This window comes from Centrocercus urophasianus, unplaced genomic scaffold (assembly GCF_019232065.1).
Source record: "Centrocercus urophasianus isolate 14NV4802_14NV808 unplaced genomic scaffold, USGS_Curo_1.0 seq_40, whole genome shotgun sequence".
NCBI classification, from domain to species: Eukaryota; Metazoa; Chordata; class Aves; order Galliformes; family Phasianidae; genus Centrocercus; species Centrocercus urophasianus.
This window is the reverse complement of record NW_024884978.1, coordinates 97,113-124,770: the sequence shown is the minus strand read 5'-3', so window position 1 is coordinate 124,770 and position 27,658 is coordinate 97,113. Positions and strand designations below refer to the sequence as shown.

Sequence of the window (27,658 nt, the reverse complement as noted above, 5' to 3'; positions counted from 1 at the left end):
AGCCCAGCTGGGCAGGATTAGCCAGCACCATTCAGGACAGGTGAAAAGCCACTACTGTCAGACTTGGAGACCTTAAGGTTTTTATGCAAGGGCTGAAAGTGCAAATCCAGAAGAGGAGAAGGGAGCACAAGTTGTAGTTCCTGCAGTTTTAGCAGAAGTTCTATAGCCTTGATGAGCCATCTAACAAAACGTAGCTTTTTGCTCTATGTCACTATGGAACCACACAACATCCATCAGCTTGGACAAACAGAGTTGAAAAGCTTCAACTAAAAGCTTAACAAGCTCTTATTTTAATGTAGTTTTTGGAAATCCAGAGTTTTACCAGCATCCCTCATGGCTCAGCCATTCCACTTCCAAGAGGCCAACATGTGAGCTGGTAGGGAACCCCTTGTGCCACCTTTCAGGTGCAGCACGAGGCAATAGCTTTTGTTCTGAAGGCACACCAGGCAAGTACAATACCATTCAGCACTGAGAAGGTGAGTGAATCAAAGCCTACCGGAATTCTTTAAAGCCAGGCAGTGGGTTATGGTGAAGCCCTCCAACTTCTAAGCCACACTCAATACAACGGCCAATTTCCCAGGGTCTGCCACACTATCAAAAAGCAAAAAAAGAGAACAGTGAATTCCAGAGTAAGAGACAACGAAGCAGAAATCCAGACTGCAGCTGCTTATTTTGAAAACTGCTGTATACTGGACAGACTACCTCTGGCTGACTTATTTCCCAGGTTTATGGCACCGTCTGGGTTAGAGCCACTCTAAATTTTACATTACAGTGGCAAAATGGCTAGCATTGCTGAGAGTTTATAGGATGAAATGCAGTACAACAGAACTTCAGCAGTAACTAAAACATGGAAGCTTATTGTTGCAAATCTTTTTTTTTTTTTTTTTTAAAAAAAAAGACTACCAATCTCAAACTCTTACCTCTCCTACAGTGCAGGGGTGGCCATTTGGGCATACTATGAAGAAAGAGAAAAAAGTACAACAGTGTTAACAAAGCTATTTATGAAGTTCCTGTTATTTTCTATCACGGGGACCAACACCTTCAAGCTAGAAATATGCTTCAAGGCCTAATGGAAAGCACAGATGTTCCCAAAGTCCAGAGAGTGAAAGACCCATGCTGAAACTGGAGGAAGCTTTTATTGCTTCTCTCCTTGAATAACATGGAAACCTGAAGAAAAACTCATGCCGAGAAGAAGAATATGTCTGTTCTCATATCAGGAATTGCTTTGTTAAAAATGAGGATTCTTCAGTTTCTTTCAAAGCCAGTCAGTCAGAAGCACTTACTGTACATCTTCAGACCTTCCAGTCCTTGCCAGGCTCTCGCTTGAGCCACCAGATCTTCTGGCATCGTAGGCAGAAAAGAGTGCTAAAGAGGAAGAAAGGTGACAAATGAATATCTCAATTAATTCCTTACTGCAGCAGCTGCCCATTTGTTCTTTGTCCTCATTCCCCATTGTGGTATCTAAAAGAAGAGGTAGTGCAGATGAAGGGCGTGATGCACGTGCATGGTTTCAAATGCCATCCTCAATATTGTCAAGACTTGCACATGCACTCTCTAGAGTCATGACATCCTAAGATGTCTACACATCTCTAGATGTCATGACTCTAGACATCCTAAACTCCTGGAGTGACCTCATGTACCCTGGTGTCTACTAGTGTGCTTCCTCACGTCTGGAAAGCCAGAAGAAGCAGAGCAGCAGACCCTTCAGATCCTACAGTTCAATTACCCTCTAGAACACAGGTTTCCACACTGCTATCAGCCAACTGCTTTCAGACTTGCTCAGACACCAGCACAAGTATTTGCCTGGAACTGCTCAGTCTGCAGAAGTACTTTGAAAAAGTGCCAGTCCAGAGCTCAGTGCTGTGTTCCTTAATGCCAACAACACTCAAACACCCATCAGAAATTCACAACTAAAACAACAAGCTGGTGTCTTCTGCTGCTATGATGATGTTACAGCGGGCCCAGCAGATGCATCAAAGTACAACTGATGTGCTGATCATTAGTGATAGGACCAGAGGGAATGGTTTCAAGCTACGGCAGGGGAGATTCAGGCTGGACATGAGGAAGTATGACTTTTCAGAAAGGGTGGTCAGGCACTGCAATGGATGCCCAGGGAGGTGGTGGAGTCACCGACCCTGGGGGTGTTCAAGGAAAGGCTGGATGTTGTGTTGAGGGACATGGTTTAGTAGGAGCTATTGGGAATAGGTGAACGGTTGGACTGGGTGATCTTTGAGGTCTTTTCCAACCTTGGTGATTCTATGATTCTATCTCTTTACCTGCATGATGTCTGGGGAGAATGCCAGATTCCTCAGTGGCTGCAGGATGGGGTTCTGCCCGCACAGCAAGACAGCCATAGTATGAACAGCCACCTCAATGAGTGCTCCGTTCTTGCTGAAGCTTTGAGGATCCACACTCAGAACAGAGGGCAGTGCATTCATCACAAGAGATGTGGCAAAGTTCTGCAGGTCTGGAGGACTCAGGACTTTGGAGTTTTGGATGAACTCAGTCAGAGCACACGTTTGCTGAAAGCACATATTTAAAAGAAATAAAACCACCGTGATGTTGTGAAAACTGAGGAGGATTAGCAGCCGCTTCTCATGCTGCATTTTCCCCCACTTTGAAAATAGTTTCCCTTTGCCCTGCCCAGGGCATAAGCCAGAACAAAAAGTTCCTCCACCAATGATTCATATCTCATTTATTGATGAAACATGTTTGTCACAAGCCCCCAAAGGGCAGCACCTTACCTGCTGTTTGGGATGAAAACTGGAGTCGCTGAATCCATACAGGGCAGTGACCTCTCTGTAAATAGCCAGGAGCATATGGACAGATCGAACAGCTGGGGTGCTGCCAGAGGCCTGGAAAAGGTGAATTCATGGTAGAGTGGAAAAGAGGTGAGCACTGTGATGGCTGAACATTCACAAGGGTTCAGTTGGTCTGCATTAAAGCTCTCCCCACATATGAAGGGACGATGCAGAAATTGCTGTCCAAGCCACAGGAAGAGCAATCTGAGCCTCCAAGCTGATTTGATGTCAGAAACTTCAGTATTTTATTCTCGTCTAGCTGGAATTGTGATCTCACAGTGCAGCACATAAAGTTTCCCTGCCTTCAAACCAAATCAATACACAAGCGATGGAAAATATCACCACCAGTGAATGCACTGGGTGATGTGGAGAAATTCCAGTGGGCATCTTTTGTCGAACGTCCTGAACACTTTCATATACAAAATGTGGATTGGAAAAAGGTTACAATTGCACTGAAACCTCTGGGTTGATTTTACATGGCCCTCTCCTGGCAGTTGGCTACAAAGTGCAAGCAGCATCACTGTAAGTCAAACTGCTGTATTTATTAGAGGAGAAGAAAAGCAAGGATGAAGCGACCAACAGAATTTCAGTGTTACAGATGCCAGAACACATGATAAAAAAGAAGTAAATGTTTGAATCTCTGCCAGGATAAGCCATGGCAACTTCCACAAGTAAAGGCAACCCAGGCATCTCCACTGCAAAGAGACACTGCCAACACCAACATATAAAGCTTCGATGCTGGTTATCTAGAAACCTCGAGAGGGTTGTGGTGAGAAGAACATGCCATACCTTCTCAGCCTCTAATAGATCCTCAGGCTTGCACTCTATCATGGCTCTCCCCACAGCATCACGCAGGTCTTTGTAGCCCTTGCCACATGCCAGGTAACGATCGATGTGGTTAGACTGACTGCTCTGTACCTGCAAAGGGAAAAGCCCACGGTGAGCACTGTGGATGTTAACTGGCCACTGCACAAGGCAGAACCTGCTCTTCGCAGGAACCATTTCTCCCAACAGATGCAGCCTTTCAACCCTCACAAAGAGGCAGCACACAGTACAGCAACCCAAACAGATCTCCCACTGCGGCAAGCTCCCCAAAACCAGGCAGCATCAGAACCAACTGAGGACCAACAGGAGGGAGCCATCTCCAAACAGACCCTTCTTTACCTGTCGCAGAATTTCCTCTGGGAAAACCCAGTTGAACCTTGCCTCCATTACAAGCTTCTGAGCAAATTCCATCCCATACAGATGAGCAATTTTCCGGACCAGGTAAACACGGTGCCAGTCATTCTTGCTGAGGTCACAGAACACCTTCACGTTTTCCAGGTAACGTTTCTTCTCCTCCACCTGGCCTTGTTCTGGAAGAGGAAAAGCAAAAAATTCATCCTACCTTGGAAAAAAAAGAAATACATCCTACCTTGCTGATTATCTAGAGTGTTCCCTCAAGCCAACTCTGGCCTACAACCCATTCCTGACACTGATGATGTTATTTCCAAAGTGTTCTAAGATTACATGGAAATCTGCTCTACGTTTCCCATGGGACACAGGCTCCAAACATTTTCGGAACCAGGACTTAAATACATGAAAAAGTTTTCCTGTGACTCCTACCAAAACTTCACCTGGACAAGCTCAGGATTGTTCCTGTATTCTACTGCTCTCCTCCAGCACTAAGGAACTGGTATTAATTCTCAGAGCTCTTCCATTTTTCTTAGTATTTCCATCAACTCAACTACCAACGTGATGAAGTGCCCTAAGAACAGCTTCCTGCATACATTCCACTGGCCTGACATCCTCAGTGCAAGAGCTGGACTCTGAAATCCCTTTGAAGTCATTTTCATGCTTTGATGCTTCACTGACTGCGTTAGCTTCTCTTAGCAGCTCAACACCTTCTTTTAAGGTCTGTTTTTTTGGAAGTACCTCTTCCTCCTTTTCAGGTGCTCACTAAACCTTACAATCTCAATGTATCTAAAGCATCACTTATGCTTCATTCATCCACTTAATGAAGTTTAATTTACTTGGTCCTAAATGAAGTTGCACTGTTAGCATCCAGGGCATAGAATCTTTCTCAAAGTCAGGACTGCTATGCAGCTATGCCCTTAAGGCCATTGGCAGAGCCTTACCAGAGCACTTCTAACACTTGCTGAAGAAGACAATACTGATTGGCACTCCTAATGAAAGGGAAAATTGCTGAAGCACTCTGTCTCAGCTGGACATCAGCACATATTCCAGCACAGCAGCATGAGCACTGACTGTGCCCAGCTCACCTCCCATGGTGACTTTACATTGTCTACAACATTTCCATTTGATAGCACAATAATTACTTACCTGTGAGCTCATACAAGTCATAGAGCAGCTCTGCAGCCTTAGTCAGGTACAAGCGAACTTTGGCTACTGCCTGCAGGTATTCCACAGATGATTCCTGAGGAGCTTGCTTGATTCCTTGCTTGCTTCTTGGGAGGTAGTTTTCTGGGAAGCCTCTGTCACCAAGCAGAGAGTCAACACACTCACATCCAAGGCTGCTTTCAAACTTGTCACACATAGAATCCTAAAGATGAAGCAGAACATTGCATGAGTGCCAGAACCACTTGACTCCAATACCCCATGCATTGGTGCTGTATGCCTCCAGTGCTCCCCTGCCAAAAAGCTTCCACGTTCTTTGTGACTCCCTCCACTCAGCTGCCATCAGCTCCTTCCTGGGATCCTTCTGCTACTTATCCAAAACTACTGCACCACCAAACACTTCTTCAGCAAAACACCCAAGCTCTCCTATATTTCCCACATGTGTAGCTGAGCACGAGAGCTAAAAGCACGCTGACTGAGCACGATCACGTTGAAACACACAGCGTATGTTCCAAGAGCTCTACCTTTCCCTTCACAAGAAGGCACATTGGCCCCTCACTGCAAGAAAGATATTGAGGCCCTGGAACGTGTTCAAAGGAGGGCAACAAAGCTGGTGAGGGGTCTGGAACACAGGGCTGATGAGGAGAGGCTGAAGGAGCTGGGAATGTTCAGCCTGGAGAAGAGGAGGCTCAGGAGAGACCTCATTGCTCTCCACAACTTCCTGAAGGGAGGTTGTAGTGAGCTGGGGGTCGGCCTCTTCTCTCGTGTCATCAGTGATGGGACCAGAGGGAATGGTTTCAAGCTACGGCAGGGGAGATTCAGGCTGGACATGAGGAAGTATGACTTTTCAGAAAGGGTGGTCAGGCACTGCAATGGATGCCCAGGGAGGTGGTGGAGTCACTGAGCCTGGGGGTGTTCAAGGAAAGGCTGGATGTTGTGTTGAGGGACATGGTTTAGTAGGAGCTATTGGGAATAGGTGAACGGTTGGACTGGGTGATCTTTGAGGTCTTTTCCAACCTTGGTGATTCTATGATTCTATGATTCTTGTGTGGGGCGCCCAAGGGAAAGAAGCATTTATGAAACGCAGCAAAAACAAACCTTGGGAAGCATAGCTATGTACTGGAGAGCAGGTTCTGAGCAAGTGGACCTAAATTCCCCCTGTACCTGCTCTGTTGCCAAAGTCTTACCTCCAAGCAGTTGACAAAAAGTAAGTAGAGCTCTTTTTTATCTCTTTTGTCCAGGATGTGGCTGCACTCAACCCGGGACAGGTAATCTTGCACGTCATTTTTCACTTCACTGAAGCTATTGGAGAGAGAAACACTCCCTTATCACAATTGCAATGCTGGTGGCTGCTAATTCTGTTCTAAAATGTGATCAAACTACCAGCTAAGGGCACAGACAGGCAGAGATCACTTTGGAAGTGATGGAAGAGCAGCTGTGCTGGCTTCTACCAGATAACATCCAGTTCTTTCCTCCAAGCTGGGCTTTTATCAAAGATGACAAATAAGGATTTCCAGGGCGTAAATCACCTGCTCTATTTTAGGCATCTGAATTAGGAAACAATCACACTAGAGAAACAGCTCTTTGTATGTACTGACTGCAAAGGGAAGGTGGAGGAACTTCTGTGAAAGGAGAGTTCTGTGTAAGCATACAAAAGATTGTTGTCCTTGATTGCCTGCGGATCAGGAGTGCTGCTTTGCTGATCTGAAAAACCATCAGCTATCTCCAAGGCTGCCTGAGCCATCCACACCCTGCACAGATTTATGTTAAGAACAAATAGGTACGTGTTGGCACAGACTGATCAGATACATCACACAAGGCACGTGCAGGTCAGCCCACCTGCAAGACTGATGCAAAGGTGCAGGATGAATTTCACCTGTCATAGTACAAATTCAACAAGCAGTAAGGAAGCAAGGAGAAGAAACGCTGTTTTGATGATGCCATAGAAAAAGGTGAACCACCACCTCCTCCCTGCAGTGTAACATCCAATAACTGACTCTGCTCACCTGTACTTCAAGAGAAGCTTCAGCATTACTGAGCGGATAACAGGAGTTTCATCCACTTCCTCATCAAATGGGGACAGAAGTTTGGTGTAAGCAGCAGGGCGATCTGTGGCAATACAGAAGGGATGGGCAGGTGAGAAAAGCTGCCAGGGGAATCGGCTCCATGAAGCTCTGGGAATGGACCTCACCTGAGTCTTCCAGGAACCTCCTGTACACAAAGAGCAGATTGAGGAGCTCTTGGATCACTGCTGTGTCAGGGGGCTCATTGTCCTTAAAACACATGGTGGTAACCACGTCTATGAAGAAGTTATTGCACCTCTGTCGGAACAGGGCGTTTTTTGCTATGGCAGCACTAGGTAGAGAGTGAAAAGCATTAGGAAAATGTTCAAATACAGAACCAGCTAAATAACAGATGAAGCAAAGCAGACACAGGCAGAACTCAAAGTGATGCTATTTCCCAGCTTTCCAAGAGGCTGCATTTATGTAATGCGTCGATAGCATCCAAGTGAAAAGGCCACATCAAATTGCCATTTGATCTTAGCTGTCCAAGCGATGGCAGATACATGCACTGTGAGCTTTTTGCTACGCTATCACAAAGCAGTCTGAGGTGATGAGCAGCTCCCTTGTCCAGTTCAGCCACAGAGAGGGCCTTGCAGCCTTCTGAGCGCTGCCTCAGCCCTCAGCTTGCAGGGTTTTGCAATGAGTCTCATCACATGGGCCAAAGGCAACTTCTCTCCTCTTTTGAAACAATGAAGGGGAAATGGATCGAATCTATTCCAAGATGAGGAAGAGCTGAGCAGAGCTTCCTCCTCTACCCTTTGTGCATGAGTTGACGACCTCACAGCTGCAAATCAGAATTTCCTTACACAACCAGCCCCACTGCAATGCTGACACCTTGGACGGGAAGGAGTACCTGAGCTCCTTGTTAACAGTTAAATTATCATCTTCAACAGCAACTCTGCATATCGGACAATGCATGTGTGCTGGAATTAGCCATGATCTGATGCACTTCTCACAAAAGGCATGGCTGCAACACAGCTCGACTGGATCCTTGAGCTCTCCGTGGCAGATGGAACACGGCTTCAACTCGTACCTGTAATTCAGGAACAGCAATGAACATGATTGCTTCAATGCTACCTTACCAAGAAACTCTTGAATGAGACGTTCAGATACAACTAGAATCAGAGAAGACATTTTAAGACCTGTTGGCTAATCCACTCAGCCCCAGGGTGCAGAATAAAATAGAATATAGTGCTCTCCATCTGGTTTTCAGTACGTTGAATGCAATGCTTTTTATGCTCACAAATACAGGCAAAATTTCTCCTAGATTGTGCAGATTGTCTCAGCATCACTACCTGTAGAGCCTGCTGCTGATTTCCTCTTTGCATTTGCACAGTACTTTGATCACTGCAACGAAAGTTGGATGAGTCTTCATGTCTGAACCTTCCTCAAAATGCTGCAGAAGAAAGGAGCAATGCTAAGTGGCTCAGCTCTGCTAACACAGCCGGCAGAAGCAAACAGGAAAGAGGTAAAAATCACATCCCAGCTTACCTTGGCAAGAAGCAAAGTATGATTTTTCACTAGTTTCTCAACCTCTGGCATCAAAGCACTAGTACCAAGCAATACATGTTCTACAAATAGAGACATGCAGAAAACACGGTTCCAGCAGGTTCTGTGGGAAGGAAAGCATGATTTCAGAAGTACAGTTAGGAGCTCAGAGCTGACATGGCTGTGCGATGAGTATGAAAGGCAGAACAGCATCAGGTCAATCTAATGATCTGCTTCTCATGCTCACCACTACAGCTCTTCTTACAGTTCTCATGCAGCTTCTTAGATTTGCCCTTTGGTTATCTGCCCTTGAACCAAAGCCTGGCTTTCTGTCAAGGACAAAACACACAGCAGTACGTAGCGAGTTTATGGCATGGGAATCTGTCCTGCAGACAGCACTGCAGCACAGCAAAGACCACAACAAACATCTTATCTGTTTCTGTTAGAATGGGAAGTAACTTATAAAAAGAAAAGTCACCATGAACTAAGGTTTTTTTTTTCTCTTTGGTTAAACTAAACAAGGTCTGCAAGATACCAGTGTAGCTCCCTTGGTCTGAATTGAGAGAGATAAATCTCCTGTCCCAGATGCAGCAAAGTTTCCCCATCTCTGCCTTTACAAGAATGAAGTAAAGCAGGAAAACATTGCTGATTAACATCAAACTAACAAGCTTTGAATCAGCCCTGAATGCAGCTGGAATGCACTGGATAACATTGCTAGACTGCAGGGGAGCGTCTGCGGAAGGAAAGAAAGGAAAAACAACCTGGCAACTGATAACAACCCTCAGAGCTGGAACCTGGGAAGGTATACAGAGTTCTCACAGAGAAAAGCAGCACCAGAACAGCTTTCAGTCTGTACTAACAGCAAGGCAAAAGATCAAGACTGTGAGCAGATCCGTGGTACGTACTTGAGTTGCTGCAGCAGCCGATGGCACCAAATATCACTTCTCTGTAAGAACTTGTCTTTACAAATAAATTCAATTGGCATTTGAAGATTCTTCACTCTCTGCAGCCAGATCTCTGGTTGAGCTGTCTCCATCTGGTTCTCCAGCTCTTCAGCACACACAATTGCAGCTAAGATGTCTAAAACCTATTTGCACACACAGTGTAAGCATAATGCAGCAGCAGCATTTCAGAATTATCTGGGAGCCCAAGGCTCATAATCTGCTCTGCTACGTAGCACTGAATAACTCCTTACTTGATGATCTTAAGCCCTAGGGTTCCCATGCTCATGGCTCAGATCGTTAGCACACCCTACTAATTAACACAAAAGCATGGCAGCCTAATTTCAGCTCTACTAGTAAGGCTGCTAACAGCTGCCTACTCCTAACACAGAGAATTCTGTCTGAGTTCATGCTTCCCACTTCAGCTGAAATCAAAAGGACGCTGGACACAAACTAAGTCAATGAAGACAGCCCTCTGCAAGGGCTGAGGATCACAAAATGCCTGGTGATGACTATACCATGTTGGGATGGGACATTCCTTCTTCTTTCAGGTTAAGAAGAGAGTCAACCACTCTGGGGTGTACAGCCAGGATCCTAGAGAAGTTCTGCAGGCGGCTCTTGAACTGATTGTAGCCCAGGTGGACCCAAGGCAGGCATGGCACTGCCTCCTGTCTGCTGGAAGAAGCTGCCTTCCATTCCTCGATACAGGAGAGAAAAGCAAGTTGCAGACACTGAAAAGTTGAGAAAAAAGTTAAATCAAATTAAAATTTACCAAAAAAAAAATTACTTTTATAATTTATTTTGTATTAAAATACAAAAATTGTCTAAAAAAAAAAAAAATGGCTAGCATTTTTCCTATTGGTGGCTCCTAATGTAAGCACTCAGTAATTCCAGCAGCTATTCAGAATCCAACATCTGCTTTGGGGACAGCTCATCACTCATCTGAGGGGAGGACTGGCTCTGAAAAGGCAACATCCATTCAAAGCCAGGCTGGATGTGGCTCTGGGCAGTCTGGTCTGGTGGTTGGCGACCCTGCACATAGCAGGGGGGGGTGAAACCAGATGATCATTGTGCTCCTTTTCAACCCAGGCCATTCTATGACATTGATAGCAAAGGGCCCGTTCACAGGCATCACGCCCTTCTCTTCAGCCAAGGGGTTCCCAGTTCCTCTCCACACACTGACCTGCAGCTCCTCTGCGGAGGAGACACCGATGGTCAGGACAATGAAGTCAGTGACGTAGCACTGGAAGAGCTCCAGCCTTTCTCCTTCAGTCAGAGCAGAGATAAATTCTCCCAGCGCAGTTTTCTGGAATATATCCACGAAGTTCCCCGCTTGGTCTGGAAAACAAGAGTGCAGAGAAAAGCTCTGCATGTCAGGAGGAAGCTGGGTTTGACACCTGGACACCTATCAGTCACTGGTGCATAAAGCACTCCTCTCATTCAGAGTGCTAACGAGGAATTTGAGGCCAAGCATCACTGCCATATTTACCGAATCTTAACATCAACCCTTGGTATGTCCACAGCACTCAGGACACGAGACAAATACTGGGAAGCAGAGTTCTGCTGGCTTGTATGAGTATAGAGGGACTGAAAGTGATCCCGGGGTGGTGGGGGGGGTCGAGGCATGCTAGCAATGCACTGGAGTTCACAGGGCAGATGGATGGAGCATCACAAGCTCAAACCAGGTGCTCACCTTCAGTGTTTTGGATGTACTGAGCTTTCAGCCACATCTCATCCAAATACTCCTTTATCCTCCAGCTGAAGGGCATCTTATTCCCAGCATCAGCAGAAACCATCATGCTGTTCTGCACCAGAATTATCTCTGTTTGAGAGCTAGGAGATTAAAAGATCTTTAATATAGCAGGCTTTTGCTTGAGAAGCACATTCAGACAGAGGCAGTTAAGATCCAGAAAGAAAGCTGCCCTAGAAGGAGAAAAGAATTGAAGGACTCATGAATAGAACTCCTTGTGCCAGTTATACAGCATTAGGACCTATTCATGAGAGTTCTCTAGCGAAAAGACTTAGTGGCACAACACACAGGCTTCAAGGGATGAGTAAGAAGTGTGAGCAAGCCAAGAACCACAGAGCAAAGCCCAGGAGTGACTGGGATAAGGCAGAAAGAAAAAGAGACTTCTGCAGTCAAAGACCTTCCCCACTGCCTCTGGCACAGCACTGGGAGCAACCAACAGTGTTCATCTCCCACGTGGATTTAGAGACAGTGTGGGACTGGTGTCAGTGCTGCCAGCCAAGCCCTCCTGCAGCTCCCTCCAAGGCTCACCTGTTTTTACCCCCACCAGAAGGGACAGTCAGGAGCTTTGTGTCACTGAAGATGAACATCCACAGCTTTGTCACCCACTCAGGCGCTGGCCTGGCCAACAGCTCCAGATTGCCATTTCTGTCTATGACAGCAATTAGGAGAGCCAGGAATTCAGTGATGGCTTTTTGAACTCGCTTCCACAAGGTGTGCCTTGGGGGGAAGAAAGAGACCAAGAAATCCAGAGGGAACATGAACAACAGCATCAGCAAATCAGGAGTGGTCGTCCTAAAAACCTGCGGGCATTTGTCTGTGAGAGCCCTAATCCTATCTTTAAAAGAGAAAGAAAAAAGACACGAGGGAAGAAAACCCCACATTTCTTGTTTGTGACTCTGTGATCCTACTGATCTGCTAAGAGCTCCCCGTGCACTCAAGCTCTCCTGTTCCAGCACAGCCCATTCAGCTGCAAGCTGCCTTATGCTTAAGAGCTGGGAAGGCAAGACTGCCTTCAGAGAGATTCCAGCACAGCCTGGAGGGTGACACTGCAAATATTCAGCTTCCACAGAACTGCTGCCCCTACTCCACCACTGCCATTTGGCGCAGGCTATGAGATACTGCTGCTGTCCTTACCTGAAGGTTCCTGCCTCCTGCAGGGCACCGAGGTTGGAAGCTGCCCGAAGCACCCAGTTTTTGGGCTGAAAGGAATTTTCTTCTTGCTTTTTCAAAAGGCTGGAGAGACGAGCCCTTGTCGTCTTCAGGAAGGAGGCTGGAAAACAAGAAGTTATTTGTACTTCCTCTCCTATTGGCCTTGGATCAAAACAAATATCACAGCAAGCACAGTATTTTATATTTGCTTCAGTAATCAATCCATGGGGAGCAACCAGCCACCAGATACAGCATAGAGTAAGCCAGGAGCCAGAAGTCCAGGCAAAGTCCTGCAAGCACACAAGTAGCGAGGCTGAAGCACACACACTCAGGAGCCAGCCTAGGAGTTTCCTACACTACAGTGAAAGCCACCAACCTTTAGGTCCCCAGTGAGTTAACCTGCATGTTTTGGTGGCTCCCCGGGTGCTGAGGGACACTACCAGCTGCACTACAGAGGAGTGCATACCTTTCAAGCCATTCTCTTTGGATAGAAGGCTGAGGAGAATCTCAATTCGCTTTCTGCTTCGGCTCAGATTCTCATTTTGGTCCCGCAGCATTCCCACAGCACTCTGCACGCAGCTCCTCAGCAGCACAACGATGTCCAGCACTTCACCCTTCTCAGCAGCAGAGACAAAAAAGCTCATTATTTGGTTTCACTCCCTTGGCCCAACTACATCCATCTTATTATGGATTATGTTGCTCTCTAGAGAGTCCGTGTCATTTGCTTCCCGTAATGCAGTTCTTCTGTTATCGCTGGTGACAAATTTAAGCACTCATTTTCCATCCAAGCATACACTGTGATTTCTGCAACCTTTTAACCTGGCATGTAAAATAGCATTTCTGTGAAAATACAGTTCCTGCAGGGGAAAGCAGTTCACAAATGAAAGTGGAACCAATCAACCCGACTGGGCTGAGGGTTGATGGACCCTCCTTGGAAGACCCTTAGGCGTCAGAAGGACAAAATCCGGTCACATGCTGACAGTGGGCATCCTCTGGAATCACACTGCCTGAGGAGCACGAGCCACTTTTAACATGGCTGCTGCAAAGTCTGCGGCCAACTCCAGCACAGTTTCCAATAGCTCTCTAACAGAAGGCAACGACACCTGGAATGGAAGGCTCAGAACCATAGTCCTCAGGTTCCAGGTCCATAAAACAGCAGAAGCTTTAAATACAGGGTTGGTATTCCTAATTCTTGAAAACAAACGAAGAAACAAGTAAGGAATTATGGAGTCCTGCCATTCATCTGCTTTTTTAGTGATGCTAGTTTTCACCAGGCAGCAGAGGGGGACATTTTCTCTCTCATACATTTCTCAATGTAAACAAATAAGAGATGGATTTCAAGTGACCATGGATGCAAAGGGAACATTGCATCTGTGGGTTACAAAAGAGCAGAGAGCTGTACTGATAGCTGAGGAGCAAACAAATACATCCCACACTGACCTCACAGTGCTCTGCTGCTGGCACTGATGCTTCAGCTTCCCCCTCTCTCTCCTCCTCTTCTTCTCCGTTTACAGGTGGATCTGCATCCAAGGTGCAGAATTTTTGTTAGAAAACAACAGGCCACTGCTGCATCCATCACATAAGAGTTTATTTAGTGACTGCATCTGAGAGCAGTAGGACATCTGTCAGATCCATCATCGCTTGCACAAATAGCTGAGCTCCATCTCTCTAAATGCACTTACAGCTGCTGAGGCTGTCAAGCTTTATGCAGCAAGAACCAAAAAAAAAAAAGTGATGATGCTGAATTAATGCACTAAGCTGCACCAGAGCCCTCACAGCTGTATTCTGCCTCTTGTAAGGCAAAATAGCAAAAGGAAAAAGAATCCAAGAAAAAACTAAGCAAGAAAGAAAATCTTCCTATGGGTTTAAACGAACAGGTTTACACTGATGCAAGTGAGATGCTCTCCAGGGTGGTTCCTCGTCAGTGGTCCCTGATGTGTGCAGTATCAGCACTCCCTTCTCTGAGCTGCCACTGCACACTGGCTGTACACTTCGGGCCCCACTCTGCAGCACCTGCTTTCTCTCATGCTGAGGTAGGAGCACAATGAGCAGTGAAATACTGCATTTTTGTCAGGGAAAACGACCAAAACCTCTCAGAAACAAACTAAACAGAAAGGCAAAGTTGACAGTCATGTAGTGCTCCCTACACGAGATATTTAGCAGTGGAAATAGGTATGTTGTACTCAGCATAGGATCTCCCAGTACCAAGTTTGGAGGGGGGAGGTGGGAAGGACACACAACGCCCCTCGAGCATCTGGCACAGCGCACACACAGCTCACCTTTGGCTTTACCCAAATCCTCACAGAGCATCTGGCTGATGGTGAGGTTCTGCAGCACAGACATGTCAGAGATCATGTCCTTGGACCTGCGGAGGTCATCTATGTGCACCGACTGCCACAGACCTACAGGCACAACGACAGTGATGTCAAGCCCTGGGGAACACAGCCCCCACACGGATGAAGGAAGCAGGTCAGACAAGCTGCTGGACACACTGATTCCAGGTCTTCAGCATTAGAAAGGAAGGTGAATTGGAGATGACAGACGGCCAAACCCACCTCCATGGAATCCCACGTACGATGTTCCTCCTTCCACCCGCGTAAGCTTCATAATAAAGTAAACAAAGACTGAGCATTCTCCCAAGTTTGCCTTGTTGATTTCATTAACAACAGTGTATCTGCAACAAAAGAGAAGTGCTGCTGTCAGACAGAAGTCAAGGCCACCAGTCTTTCCTCCGTTAGACAAGGCACCCTCCTTCCCCTGCGCTCCCTAAGTCCCTCTGCCTCCTTCACTCAATCACACAGCCAAAAGCAAGAACCTGCACTTCACAGGACATTGCTCGATGACTTAAGCCAGCCCAGTACTGGTTTATTTAGACTTGGATTACGAATTATTATTCAAAATTCAATCCACGCTTTCAATTTCCTTTAACTACAGCACAAACAGACGATTAGGAATTCCTGATTCTGAAATCTCCAGAAATAGCAAACAAGAGAGTGCAGACTCCATGCAGCACAGCCAGCAGGGAACCACGAGGGACTTACTTGGCCGAGGCGACGAGCTGGGCATTTTGAGAGCCATCTTCAAAGTCTGCCTGAATAATAAGGACTTTATTTCCTGATGTAGCTTCAAGGAAATCTCTAAAGAGTGAAAGGGGATTTAAAAGAAGAGTTAAAGCAAAACATAAGAAAATGTGGACAGTCAGCTCAGATTAGCTTTGACTGCCACAGGCCAAGGGAGAAGCTAGGAAAGCTATCCTGCAGGGACAGAATACCTCCAAAAGCAAATCTCATGCTTAGTACAGTAGAAGTAACTTAGTCTGCACTGAGCTCAGCACCACATGGCTTCTGGTTCCCCTTTCAGTACATTACCCCAAAGTCCTGCCACTGCATCTTCCATACAGATGACCACCTCAGAGCAACGAAACACAAAACAAACTCACCGGATCCCTTTCAAGAACGAGTACTCTGTGTCAAACTGCTGCAGGAAGAGGACCTGAGGCCTTTGTGCTTTACCCTGCACTTCTCTCTCCAGGCAGGCAGAGTCAGCGCTGGTGAGGAGCCTCGAGAAGGTGGTGACCTGGGAGTGCAAGACACAGGTTTGTTATCAGCTTCGGAAGGCAGTACAGACTCACATGCCTGCACTCCCAGATGCTGCTGTCTCACTGTAGAGCCACTGCACCCCAAAAGTAATTTATCTGACCCACAAGCAGACAAGTTGCCAATATGGGCTGCTACACCAACCCAGGGCCAGCGCTGTGTTGCTGGGTGCAGCGTACTTAGAATGAATTGCAGAATGGCCTGGGTTGAAAAGGACCACAATGATCGTCTGGTTTCAACCCCCTGCTATGTGCAGGGTCACCAACCAGCAGACCAGGCTGCCCAGAGCCACATCCAGCCTGGCTTTGAATGCCTCCAGGGATGGGGCATCCACAGCCTCCTTGGGCAACCTGTGCCAGTGCCTCAGCGCCCTCTGTGTGACCAGCGTCACTTGGTGCTGCCAGTGCTGGGCAGAGGAGAAGCAGTCAAGGTTTTAAGAAATGGCTTTTCAGCCCCCATAGTGAACCTTTCCCACAAACAGCCCCAAGACAAAGCACGCTCTCTCTCCCCAAGCAAGTCAGGAGACAGAAAAATTCTCCAGCCCATCTTAGCTGAAGTTCTTTAGTTCAGGAATAAGGCAGGAGCAAAGCAAAACCTAACACCCACCCCTGCACACCTCAGCAGCAGGGCTGTTTAAAGTCACTGCTGCTGTATTATGGCTGTGTGTGAGCAGACACAAACTAAAAGCCTCAGCACAGGCACAGAGCATTTTGAGAGGACCCTGCAGGACGCTCACCTCTGTAAAGACCGTCTGGCACTGCGACCCAGAGCTGATGTGAGCTCGGAGGAAGTCTGCAAAAGACGAGTGCTGCTGCTGCTTGAAGTACACATTGGCCAGAGAATTGGTCCCAAACAAACCCCCCGAGTTGCAGAGACGGATCACGGAGTCAGGGGTGGCACAGTTGAGCAGTGCCAGCTGTGCTTCAGCCTTGACACGTGCCATGAGCTGGCTGGGAGGACACGCTGCCTTCAGCCGCTCCGTGATCTGCAGGACCACCGAGGCGCAGGTATCAGAGTGGTAGCCCACAAACACATCCGAAGGGCTGTAATTCTGCTGGTTCACCAGGTGCTCCCTGGTGTCGACTGCAACAAAGTCACGCACCCACTTCTTTAACTCTTTCACTTTTTCTCTCTGTTCCTTGTCCAGGACCGTACTGATATCCAGGTAGTGCTTTTCCAGCCTGTTGATCAGTGGGATGGGGAAGTGCTTGTACACCACGTCCTTCTCCTCGATGACGATCAAACGGAACTTGGGGTGCACCCGGCACTTCACCCGGTGGGTGCCCAGCCCCAGGTCAACGTACTTCTGGCCAGCGAGGTACACGTAGTATTGATTAAGGGCATCGTAGAGGCTTTCATAGAGGTTCTGCAAGTTGAGGAGCACGACCATTTGGCCGGTTTCCATGCAGACTTTCACTCGGTTGATGTTTCTGCATATCTGGGTGTACTCTTGGTCTTTGGGGAAACTGGAGCCAAAGATAATTTCCGGCTGTTGCCGGGCAGTGAAGAAAGTTTGCTGGAGGATCTGCAGCGCTGCGTAATTCTCAGTCAACACCAGCAGGTACCTGCAATCACCATCCTCACTGCTGCTGTAAATGTTCTGTTGTATCAGCTCAATTCTACTGATATCGTGAGCATTTACCTTTCCTTTTTCTGGTAACTGCGAGGTGAATATTTCCAAGGCGTTGATATCATCTTTGCCACTGAAGTTACGGAGAACAACTTCAGCTATGTCTCGAGGCGTGGGCTTGCTTTTAGAGCTCTTAACCAAGGCAAAAAACATCTTTATGAGACTGTAGTAGTCACGCAGACCAAAGAACTCCCTGTCCTGGGCCTTGCAGATGATTTCATATGCGTTTGCAAAGTGACGAAAATACTGTTCAACCTTGTGCAAAGCCCCCCGATCTGAGCAACAAATTCCCTTTGCACTTTCTATGAGCTCCTCTTTGCTGGGGTCACCACGGGAGACAAAGATGCCTCGATTCATTTTAGCAGGGTCCAAAGCCCAGTTGGAAATCCCAATGAAGCCAACCTTCTTGTGAGGAAGAGGGTCATCATCTATGCAGCCATCTTCCAAAAGCGGGTGCAAAGTCTTCAAAGGCATTTTGGGAGAGTCTTCTGCCAGCCCAATCTCATCCAAAACCACCACAGAGACATACTCCTCCAGGTTCTTCCCATCCTGGAACCGAGCACAGTGCTTGAAAGTGCCTATGATACCCTCCGGAGTAGAGAGAGGGCTGCACTGGAAAGACACCAGATGGATCTGCTTCAGGTCCTTGAACAGATCTGAGTGAGCAGCTTGGCCCTGCATCGCATCAGCCACAATCGTTTTTGCAAGGGATTTGGAGCTGCCAGGCTTCCCAACAAGAAAAAGAGGGATTTTCAGCTCAATGCAGATGACCATCATGAAGACATTTTCTTTTAAGGCCAAGTTTCTTGCTATGGTGTCTCGGAGCTGCACGCCGCTCAGGAATAAATCCTGCATCAAGCTGATTTCTTCCAAAATCTTTTTCTGAGTATCATAAGGCTCTGGGAGGACCTTGCAGATAGCATTCCTATAGGCCTCCTTCTTTTCCAAGGACGCGTGATAGCAGACCCCAACTGCTAGCACCAAGGACCAGATAACGTTGTTTCTCTCAGGGCTCTTCAGACCTCCTTTTTCTTCAAGGTACTTCTCCAACTCTTCCAACAGCAGCTCACTGCGTTTGTAAAACCACTTGAAAACTTCCATGCAGCGCTCCACATCCCGCAGGCTGACAAAGCTGCACTCGTCATCCCTCTGCCTCATGTACTGCTGGGAAACAATCAGCACTTCTGCAATTACCTTCACGTCAGCTTGGTCCACTCGGAAATGTTCGGTAACTCTCTGCACAATCTGCTGTATGTACATTTTTTCAGTTAAGTTGTTCAGCTGCCCAAAATCCCACACTAAGGGGATCATGCTGGGTGGGAGCGCATGGACCCGGTACACAAGCTGTCTCAGTGGAATAGATCCAAGCTTCTCCTTTGTCTCATCGGCTTTGACTCTGTAGCCCAACCCAGCTAATTCCAAGCGCTGAATCATTGTTGGCGTGTGCTTTCGGTAAGGGTTGCAGGCTGCTATGATCTGCAAGCCAGAGCAAGAGACCAAAGGCTTCCCTTCCACCGTGTGGTCACACAGAACTTCCTTGATGCTGCTCACAGCCTCTGTTGTGTTGGCTTCATCAAAAAATAGAACTGTGTCCAATCCATGCTGCTTCTTATTGGCTATAGCAAGGACTTCTGCTTCCTTGATCCTGGCATAAATCATTTCTGCAGTTGTACCTCCGTGGACTTTCACAAGCTTCATGTTCTCTACCTCTACAAAGCTCCTGCGTAACTTGCACAGGAAATTTACCAGCCTGGTTTTCCCACAGCCTGTTTCTCCCATGATAACAACTGGGATGTTGCACCTGAACCGCATCTCAATAGCCAACATCTTCAGCACGTTGTCTGTGGTGAGTTCATAGGTCTCATCAGGGTCTGTTATGTACGAGATTCCCAAAACCATGCACAGCCTGTCTAGTTTCTCAAGACGGGACAAGCTGTCGAAAGAAATATCAAAGGGAACTCTCTGGAGCAACAAGCCATTGTACAGCTGTGAAGACATGATGTTCCTCTTGATAATACTGCCGTTCAAAGGATTAATGGCATCAACACCACGAGCCCCATTGGGCTGGAAGTGGAAGCCAATGAACGTCATGGACACACGGTCTCCATTGAAAAACAAATAGGGGTGGTGCTCAGACTCCCACTTCTTCCGAACGCGGAAAGGAAGAAGATCATCTTCGGAAACATCCCCCAGGTTGAAGGGCTGCCTTCCTGAACTCTGATCAGAAATGTGTAGGGAGGGCGTCGCGAAATCCCTTGCCATTAAAATCATGAAGGTAACAACAAAGTTTTTGAAGCCTTGCAGAGTGTCCTGGATAAATTCAGGGTTGCAAAAGACAGAAGCTTCACAATCTCTCAATTGAACATTGAGAAATGATGCAAAGTTTCGCAGTTCTGACCAGGAGGGATCCACGACCCCACAGTGCAGGAGGAAAACCTGCAGGCATTCTGCTGGGCTCCCTTCCACAGAGTGTTCTGTATACCAGAACGTGTCCAGATTGCACCCGTTGTCAAATCTTTTCAGATACTGGAAAGGTCTCTGGAAAGCCTCACTATGAAATTCCTCCTCGTCCATTCCTGGGTCTGAAGCATCCCTGGGCTGCCTCCCAAGCGTCTCCATTTCTAGTACCTCCTTGGGAGACTTGCATGTTACTTTAGGGAACGCATCAAGGAAATTATACTTCTGGCTCACTGATACCTGGAGTAGAGGAAAGCAAAATATTTCATCACAAACCCGTTGCCCTAGTCTTCATCTGTTTTAATCTCTTCTTACAGTAACCTCACCTAAGATCACAGACCTAACAGAACAGCAACTACTCTACATAACCATAATGTTCCCCTCCCGGTGTTTTTGGTGATCCCATTCCCTCTAGTCTCTTTCCTGTAACATCAGTCCTTCGTTAACCTCAATCCCTTCTCAGAGTTACCTCAAGGAAAAAGAAAATTAAACCACAGAAACTTGTTACTCATCCATTTCCTCTTGTAAGAACATTCTTATATTTGAGTATAAATAGTCTTAGTACTTTCAAACATGCAAAGCTACACAAAGATTGGATTTTGTGTTTTTATCTTTCCTATAAATGTTACAGCAGGACCAGTGATGCTCAAGCTAAACACCTTCAAAAATGAATAATCCAAGGAAACCACAACAGCTCTGCTGTGTTTTAATATCATTTCATACCATCCCACTTTGTAATGGAGATGTGCAACACCCCCGAGACAAACAGGGAACCTCTGAGCTGTATTTACCATTACAGCCTCCACAGCTCGTGTCCAGCTACATACCAACATCGGTGCCAAATGACTGAGAAATTCAGAGATAAGCACTGCTGTACAGACGTGCCTTACCGTTTGCTGTGGCAGAGGTGACACCTCAAGGATTTCAATGATGTACAAATGGCACTTCTGTCGCAGCCACATATTTCCTTTAGCATCTGTCAGATACTGCAAAACCAACAGCTTGAACAGAAACTCTGGAACTCCACTTTGTACCTGTCGTTAGAATAAAGGGAAAGACATCTCCTGTTATTCACTCATCACAACTTCATAGAATCACAGAATAGCTGACGTTGGAAGGGACCTCTGAAGAAGGGCCCCCCAACCCCACTGCTCAGAGCAGGCTGTCCGACATCACATCTAGTCAGGTTTTGAACGTCTCCAAGGATGGAGATTCTACAGCTCCTCTGAGCAACCTGTTTCAGTGTTCACAGCCACCTCAACGCTCAGAAGAGCCCTTTGCTAACTTACACAATCAGTCATCATAAAACATGGCCTAGTTAAATAGCTTACTAAGAAACAAAAGCTTCTGCAAGGAAGAGGCATGGGTAGGAGACGTGAACTTACTGAAGAGGTGATGTCAAAATGGAATATCATGGGCTTTGTGGGCTGCTGGCTCTCCAGAAAAGGCAGAAGAGATTGTAGCACTTTATCTTCATCTACTGCTGGCTCTATTAGCCTGATGGTTTTCAGAAGCTCTGTACAGTCAGGCCGCTGTGCTTCCAGTCTCTCATGTAGTCTCTTTACATAGAGGGATTTCCCTGTTATCATAAAAACACCGCAAGAATTAAATCAGTATCAGCTATATAGCACTACAGACATCATAGAATGAAGTGAAACAAACGCTTAGATATGGATATTCCTTGAGATCTCTGAAGCTTTCTAAAGTATATTCCAGAAAAAGAAAGCCTAAATCTTGTCAGAGCAGTAGTCACAGCCTGGAATCAAAGCCAGTTAATTTGTGTTAATAATTCATGTCAGTAGAAAGAGAGAAGTGTCAGATTAGCAAGAGAAACCATCTCTAGAGATGCCTATCACCTCACTACTGCCTGAAGTCTGAATCATTCTTCCTGACCAGATACTTAGGACAGAAAAGCAGGCAAAATGAACCCCATTCTTGTTTTCAATACTGTGTTTTACACAAGAGCTCTTACCCACACCAGCTCTTTTGGAGGACACGATCCCAACACACGAGCTGCCCTTGAACACGCAAGCGGCTGAGTTTGAAGGCTGTACAACTCTGTAGTGATGCTGCAGGTATTGCTGGATTTCAGTGAGGGGTCTCTGGGGTATCATGTGCACTTTGTACTGGCTGAAGACAGAAGGGATGTAGCAGTGCTCCCTCTCGCAGTTGCACAGGATGATGAGGCGATAGGTGCTGTTGTAGCCCTGCAGATGCTGGAACAGCTCCTCTGCTTTGCAGCTGACATCGTAGCTCAGCTCGTCTGCAAACAGCATGGTGTAAATTTTCTCTCCTTCGCTGCCAGGGATGAGGCATCTCCTGAGGAAGAGCCCCACTTGCTCAGCAGTGGTCTGAGGAGTGCACAGGAGAACTTCATCGAAAGTGGGGAGGGGCTGGTTGGGGCTGTTCATGTAAACAGCCAGAGCAGAAGTGAGCACCTCCGAGCGAGGGCACGTGATGAGGTTGGGCTGACCAACGTGCAGAAGATCCTGTGGGAAGTCCCTGGTGACACACTCCCTCTCCCCGCTGGCCAGGCTCTTCAGCCACGCACCAAGCGTGTCCACATCCAGGCATTTTGGAAGGAAGGCGCCCATGTTGCTCATATAGCACTCCCAGATGTGCTCCAGGCAGGTGGTCAGATCCCTCTCCTCATCCAGCAGTGCAGGCAAGTCAGAAAGAGCCTTGGTTGAGCTGGGAGGCTCGTGGCTTTCAGAGGCTCTAAGGACATCCTCTGCGGTGCAGTTACTTTTTAGGAACGAAAGCATCATCAGGGCTTTCTGGCTGGGCTGCCCCTGCCCCAGCTCTGTGCACAAATAAACCAGCTGCTCAGCTGTGTAGAAGTTCAAGTAGAAATGCTGGAATCGCTTCTTGGACATGAAGCTTTGCCAGCTCTCCAGAAAGCTCTCCATCGTCTTGCAGAGGCGAGGGAGAACATCTGCCAGCTCCCCTTGCCCTTCCAGCCCCGGGATCAGCCTCAAAGTGAAGTCTATAAGAATACACCACTCGCTTTTTGGGGAACAGTGTACCTGAGCAAGCCAGGAGCGGAAGAGCATGTTCCCAGCTGAGTAAAGGTCTATAAAGGCCTGTGCAAGCCTTTGGACATTGGAAAAGGTCTGTGTGAGGACAAAAAAAAAAAAAAAAAAAAAAAAAAAAAAAAAAAAAAAACAACTGATTTTACCAAGTCTCAGCCAGCAAAACCACCCAAGAAACTTCCAATTACAAAGGCTCTGTACCAGGTATGTCAGGCCCTGTACAAAAGGCTCCCTGGAAGAGGTTTAACCTCAGGAAGCCTGTAAGGAATCCTTTGGTTTTTACACAAGTACAGCAACCCCCTCAGCCAGGAACATTCCCAGCACAGACGGAAGATGAGGATGCTCATCTTCTATTCCATTTCCAGTTTATTTCCCCTCCAACAGGGAACCAAAAAAAAGATAGGAGTATCTGTCTGCTACTGCCCAGCCCCAGAACTCAGCTGTAAATCACAGTCCTAAAAGCTGATGTTCAAGCAAAATGCAACCTCAGCTTCAACACCAATAAGCCATTGGGTTTAAAATCTGACCTCAGAGAACTTCTCCACCTCCAGGCCTTGCTCTCCCTTTGCTGACATGAGCATCAGTTTGTTCTGCAGTTCACGAAGCTCTGCCAGAGAGTATTTCCACGACAGTTTGTGATCATCAGAGCTCTCCAGAAGGGTGAGGTGCAGGACGTTGTCCAAACAAACCTAACAGATAGTAAATCAGTGCTGACGTGCAATGAGGTTCCACGGCTGAGGCAGCAAGAAGAGCACTTAAGAGCCACCGGTCCCCCAAAAGAAACCATGTAAAGTAGCAGTGAAGTTACAGCCCATTTCTGACAGTCACTGACATGCCAGCAGTGCTGCCTGTGGGTGACATTGATCAGAAAACAGCAGTCTGACACAGCAGCAGCTCAAGCAGAGAGAAGCAGCCTCACCTTCCGGCCATCAGCTGGTGCTTCAAGAATGTACAGTCCTCTGCTGTTGATGGTGGCTGCCAGGGACAGTGATGACAGCTCCACAGACCCATGGCTCTCCTTCACTGTTTTCAGCCACTCCAAGTGCTGAGCTGACGCACGCTGTGGGAAGAGAAGATGTGGCATTGCCCTTATCACTCTGACTTGGCATTTCTATCCAGGCTTCTATCTGTGTTCAGGAAAAACAGCTTGGGCTGGCTTCAGAGAGCTTCAGGATGGGGAAGGAGAAAAGGGCCACAGCCCAACCCTGCAGCACAGCTGCTCTTCACCAACACTGGGCTGCAGAAAAGAGCCTGCAGCGCTTCAGAGCCTCTAACCGTAGAACTGCCCTGCTGCAAAGAATAAAATGGAGTTCCCACTCATTTGCCTTCCCTCTTCTGCACCATCAAACTCTTTCAGAGAGCAAAACTACACTATGTCATGCTTAAAAGCTTCAGTAGTACTCTGAAGAAACCTGTGCTATACGAGCAATAATTGCTGCAGTGAATTTTTGTGCTACGTGAACGTAAGATATTTCCTTTCCTACAACAAGAGCTGCTGCAGTCAGCCTTTGAGCCACAGCAGAACTCACCAGTTTTTTGGGAAGATTCTCATCTGTGTCCAGGGCTCGCCACAGCTTTCGTAAGCAGCGCATGAAGTCAGTAAACCCTGACTCCTGACTCAGCTCGTAGAGCAGGGAAGAATAGCCGTGCACAGTGTCATGGAAACATGCCACACGATCCACATCCATGTCATTCTCCCCAGCAGAAATAGAGGCCAAGTCCACAAAGACCTTCAGCTCGTTTATATCTTCAATGAGATAAACACGTGAATAAGGAATGAAGTGGATTTACTGCAGTTTCCTGACACGCTTTTGTAGAAGATGCAGAAAGAACCTTTGAATAAAATCTCCAGTGCAGCTTTCCTCCACCCATACCATCACCCATTTCATTAGGATTTCACCTGAATTAACAGCATCCTTGGCTTCTGGTTTCTATCTGCATTACCATGAATAGCACAGGCTCACAGCCAGGAGTGAAGGGGTGTGTGTCTGTGTCAGAGTAAGACAGCTGACCCAACAGACACAGAATTCAGACTGCTGCCACCCTGTTACACAGATAACCTCTGTTCTCTTAAGCAACCAACAGTGGCAGGAGTTACACTGCTCAGACCAAGCCCTGCTCTGTATCAGGGTAGCCACTGTGTACAGCACAAGACTACAATGGCATGTTTACAGGGGCTCCATCACAGCATGTTCCATGCTGAAAGTCGTGAGGGATGCTGGTAACTGTAATAACAGAAGCTGTGAAAGCATAAAACAGATGGGTCAGGGACACGGCATTCCTCCTGCCCCCCACACAAACTAGCATCCCTTCTGGTACCATCTGCCTAATTTCAGGGTGAGCAGCACACACCTTTCAGTGCTTCTCTGACCCAGCAGACAAACTCCTTCTGCTGGGCCAGCTCCCTCAGGCATTCCCGACGGTTCACAGTGATCCCCTGCAGAAGTTCCTTGGCACGTATAAGCTCAGAGCTGATGAAGTCCAGTTTTTGTGTCTTGCGTGATTCAAGCTCTTCTGTCTATGAAGCAAGCAGCAGAAACAAGCATTCATTCTGGGAATGGGAAATACAGCCTGTTTTCCAAGGGAAAGGAAAGCCCTCTGCAAAGACACACCCCAAACAACATCAGATGAATACATCTTCTCTCTTTTAAGAAAGATTACACACAAGCACTTCATTTGAACACTACAGTTATCCCAAATAAGTATTCTAGGGCACAGACTGGCCTGACAGATCACACAGAACCAAGAAGGATCAGCTCTACTGAAACCTCCAGCCAACACCCTGATAGCAGAGAGCTGAAAGAACAAACACTTACCATGTACAGCAAGTTTTCCAGGACACTGAAGTCACCAGAAAGGTTCAAACTCTCCTTGACATTATCAATAATCTTGGCAGCATCAAAAGTTAAATGCATTTCGTGATACTGCTGGATCTGCTGGAAACGCCGATCAACCCAACGCTTCCCTTCCTCGGGCTGAAGTTCACAGATGATGTTCAGCTCTGCTTTGATATCTTCAGGATGATCGGTGAAATCCCGAAAAATTCTATCAACTTCAGACAGAGTGAGACTTCCAGACTTGAGATCCTCATACAACCTCTTGTAACTTGTAAAGCAAGGGGAGATTAGTTCATCAAGAACATCAACGAGCTCCATTACAGGAACAGCCTCCTCCTCGTCTGAACTACCATAATCCTCTCTTGCTTCCATGGCAGCTTCCTCCCAGAACTGCTGGAAGATCAGGCTGTCTTTAAAAGTGTGCATTTTCTGGGCACATTCTTTCAGCTCTTGGCTCAGCCTGAAGTAGGTCTGTATGGGTCTCTTTCCCACATTCACAACTCTATTCAGTTTTTCTGAGTGAAGATCTTCTGAGTGTTGATGATCCACTTCACCAACATACACTTGAAAATAGAGACAGGTCAGAGGTCAGATGCCTCACCCATACAAGCCTTAATTCTCCTAATCTGTGCTGCAAGATGCAATGCACGTAGTGTCAGCAGACCCCTACAAACACCGTCTGACACACAAGTGCTCACCCATGGCCACAGATGCTCCAGGTTTATTTTCCCCATCCCTCCCCATTCTTCCTATAGTTTAGATTAAAACCTGCTTTAAAAGTTCAGTAGTTTTCAACAAAAATTGCGTTTTCTGGTGTTGCCACCACTTGAAGATTGCTTCCCCAAAGCACTACCTGTCACAGATGCCTGCACCCTCCTACACATGTTCAGAAAGGTTCCTATTGCTTTCTTCTCTTCCATGATGTGTGTTACTTCTTCTCGTCTCCTCCGCAGCACTTCTTTCAGTTGTCTCAGCAGTTCTTTTTGCCCATCTAACAGCTGCTTGTGCTCTGAAAGAAAACCCATCTGTGGTCACTAGGATGGTGCTTCCCCCTCTGCACCTGTAGCTCGGGTTTGGATCAGCACAGCCACCAACATTGCAATGCAGGCAGGACAAGCTGTGAGCTCTACACAAAGAATACAGAGAACGGCAGCACTAATAAATGCTGAAGCACCTAATTAGAGTAACTAATCACTGAAGTAATCTTAACAGAGTACACCATCAGTCACTGCAACCATGCAGCAAAACCACAAGGCCACCCTGAGCAGCACACTTACTTAGCTCCCAGATAAAGATAAACTGATTCTCATGCTGAAAAATCTCTTCCAGATGTTTGATGAGGATGCTCCCTTCCTGGAGGTCATTGGTGATGCTCACGAACACAGAGTCTGCTTTGGCCATTACAATTCTTGCTTCGTTTGTAAGCTGCTCTTGGAGCTTTGTGTTTGTTCCTGTTCAAGAAACAACATGTAGAAAACCTAGATCGGTCCTGCTTCACTAAATTATAGCTTCTGCCTGATTTTTATGTCATAAAACAGAGTATTTCAATTTCCCGTTTGAATCCCCATCCAAAAGTG

At 47.0% G+C, this 27,658-nt stretch overlaps 1 protein-coding gene across 2 annotated transcripts in view; it reads right to left on the bottom strand.

Moving 5' to 3' along the window:
• The window catches only part of RNF213 (ring finger protein 213), a 49,481-nt gene that overhangs the window by 8,427 nt on the left and 13,396 nt on the right, over positions 1 to 27,658 (bottom strand). For both annotated transcript variants that reach the window (XM_042832949.1, XM_042832948.1), the window contains exons 18-54: positions 27,359 to 27,532; positions 26,935 to 27,090; positions 26,061 to 26,644; positions 25,597 to 25,762; positions 24,774 to 24,991; positions 24,164 to 24,304; positions 23,772 to 23,933; positions 22,185 to 23,325; positions 21,598 to 21,791; positions 21,103 to 21,246; positions 16,862 to 20,452; positions 15,969 to 16,105; positions 15,571 to 15,666; positions 15,085 to 15,203; positions 14,809 to 14,931; positions 13,970 to 14,049; positions 12,996 to 13,143; positions 12,515 to 12,650; positions 11,909 to 12,097; positions 11,324 to 11,463; positions 10,814 to 10,968; positions 10,149 to 10,361; positions 9,595 to 9,776; positions 8,693 to 8,813; positions 8,497 to 8,597; positions 8,055 to 8,234; positions 7,330 to 7,493; positions 7,145 to 7,247; positions 6,326 to 6,440; positions 5,124 to 5,343; positions 3,966 to 4,156; positions 3,591 to 3,719; positions 2,745 to 2,855; positions 2,277 to 2,522; positions 1,284 to 1,365; positions 921 to 955; positions 497 to 591 (exon numbers count right to left, since the gene is read on the bottom strand). In XM_042832949.1, the coding sequence (XP_042688883.1) occupies positions 497 to 591; positions 921 to 955; positions 1,284 to 1,365; positions 2,277 to 2,522; positions 2,745 to 2,855; positions 3,591 to 3,719; positions 3,966 to 4,156; positions 5,124 to 5,343; positions 6,326 to 6,440; positions 7,145 to 7,247; positions 7,330 to 7,493; positions 8,055 to 8,234; positions 8,497 to 8,597; positions 8,693 to 8,813; positions 9,595 to 9,776; positions 10,149 to 10,361; positions 10,814 to 10,968; positions 11,324 to 11,463; positions 11,909 to 12,097; positions 12,515 to 12,650; positions 12,996 to 13,143; positions 13,970 to 14,049; positions 14,809 to 14,931; positions 15,085 to 15,203; positions 15,571 to 15,666; positions 15,969 to 16,105; positions 16,862 to 20,452; positions 21,103 to 21,246; positions 21,598 to 21,791; positions 22,185 to 23,325; positions 23,772 to 23,933; positions 24,164 to 24,304; positions 24,774 to 24,991; positions 25,597 to 25,762; positions 26,061 to 26,644; positions 26,935 to 27,090; positions 27,359 to 27,532 (10,282 nt within the window). The remainder of the gene's footprint in view (positions 1 to 496; positions 592 to 920; positions 956 to 1,283; positions 1,366 to 2,276; positions 2,523 to 2,744; positions 2,856 to 3,590; positions 3,720 to 3,965; positions 4,157 to 5,123; positions 5,344 to 6,325; positions 6,441 to 7,144; positions 7,248 to 7,329; positions 7,494 to 8,054; positions 8,235 to 8,496; positions 8,598 to 8,692; positions 8,814 to 9,594; positions 9,777 to 10,148; positions 10,362 to 10,813; positions 10,969 to 11,323; positions 11,464 to 11,908; positions 12,098 to 12,514; positions 12,651 to 12,995; positions 13,144 to 13,969; positions 14,050 to 14,808; positions 14,932 to 15,084; positions 15,204 to 15,570; positions 15,667 to 15,968; positions 16,106 to 16,861; positions 20,453 to 21,102; positions 21,247 to 21,597; positions 21,792 to 22,184; positions 23,326 to 23,771; positions 23,934 to 24,163; positions 24,305 to 24,773; positions 24,992 to 25,596; positions 25,763 to 26,060; positions 26,645 to 26,934; positions 27,091 to 27,358; positions 27,533 to 27,658) is intronic.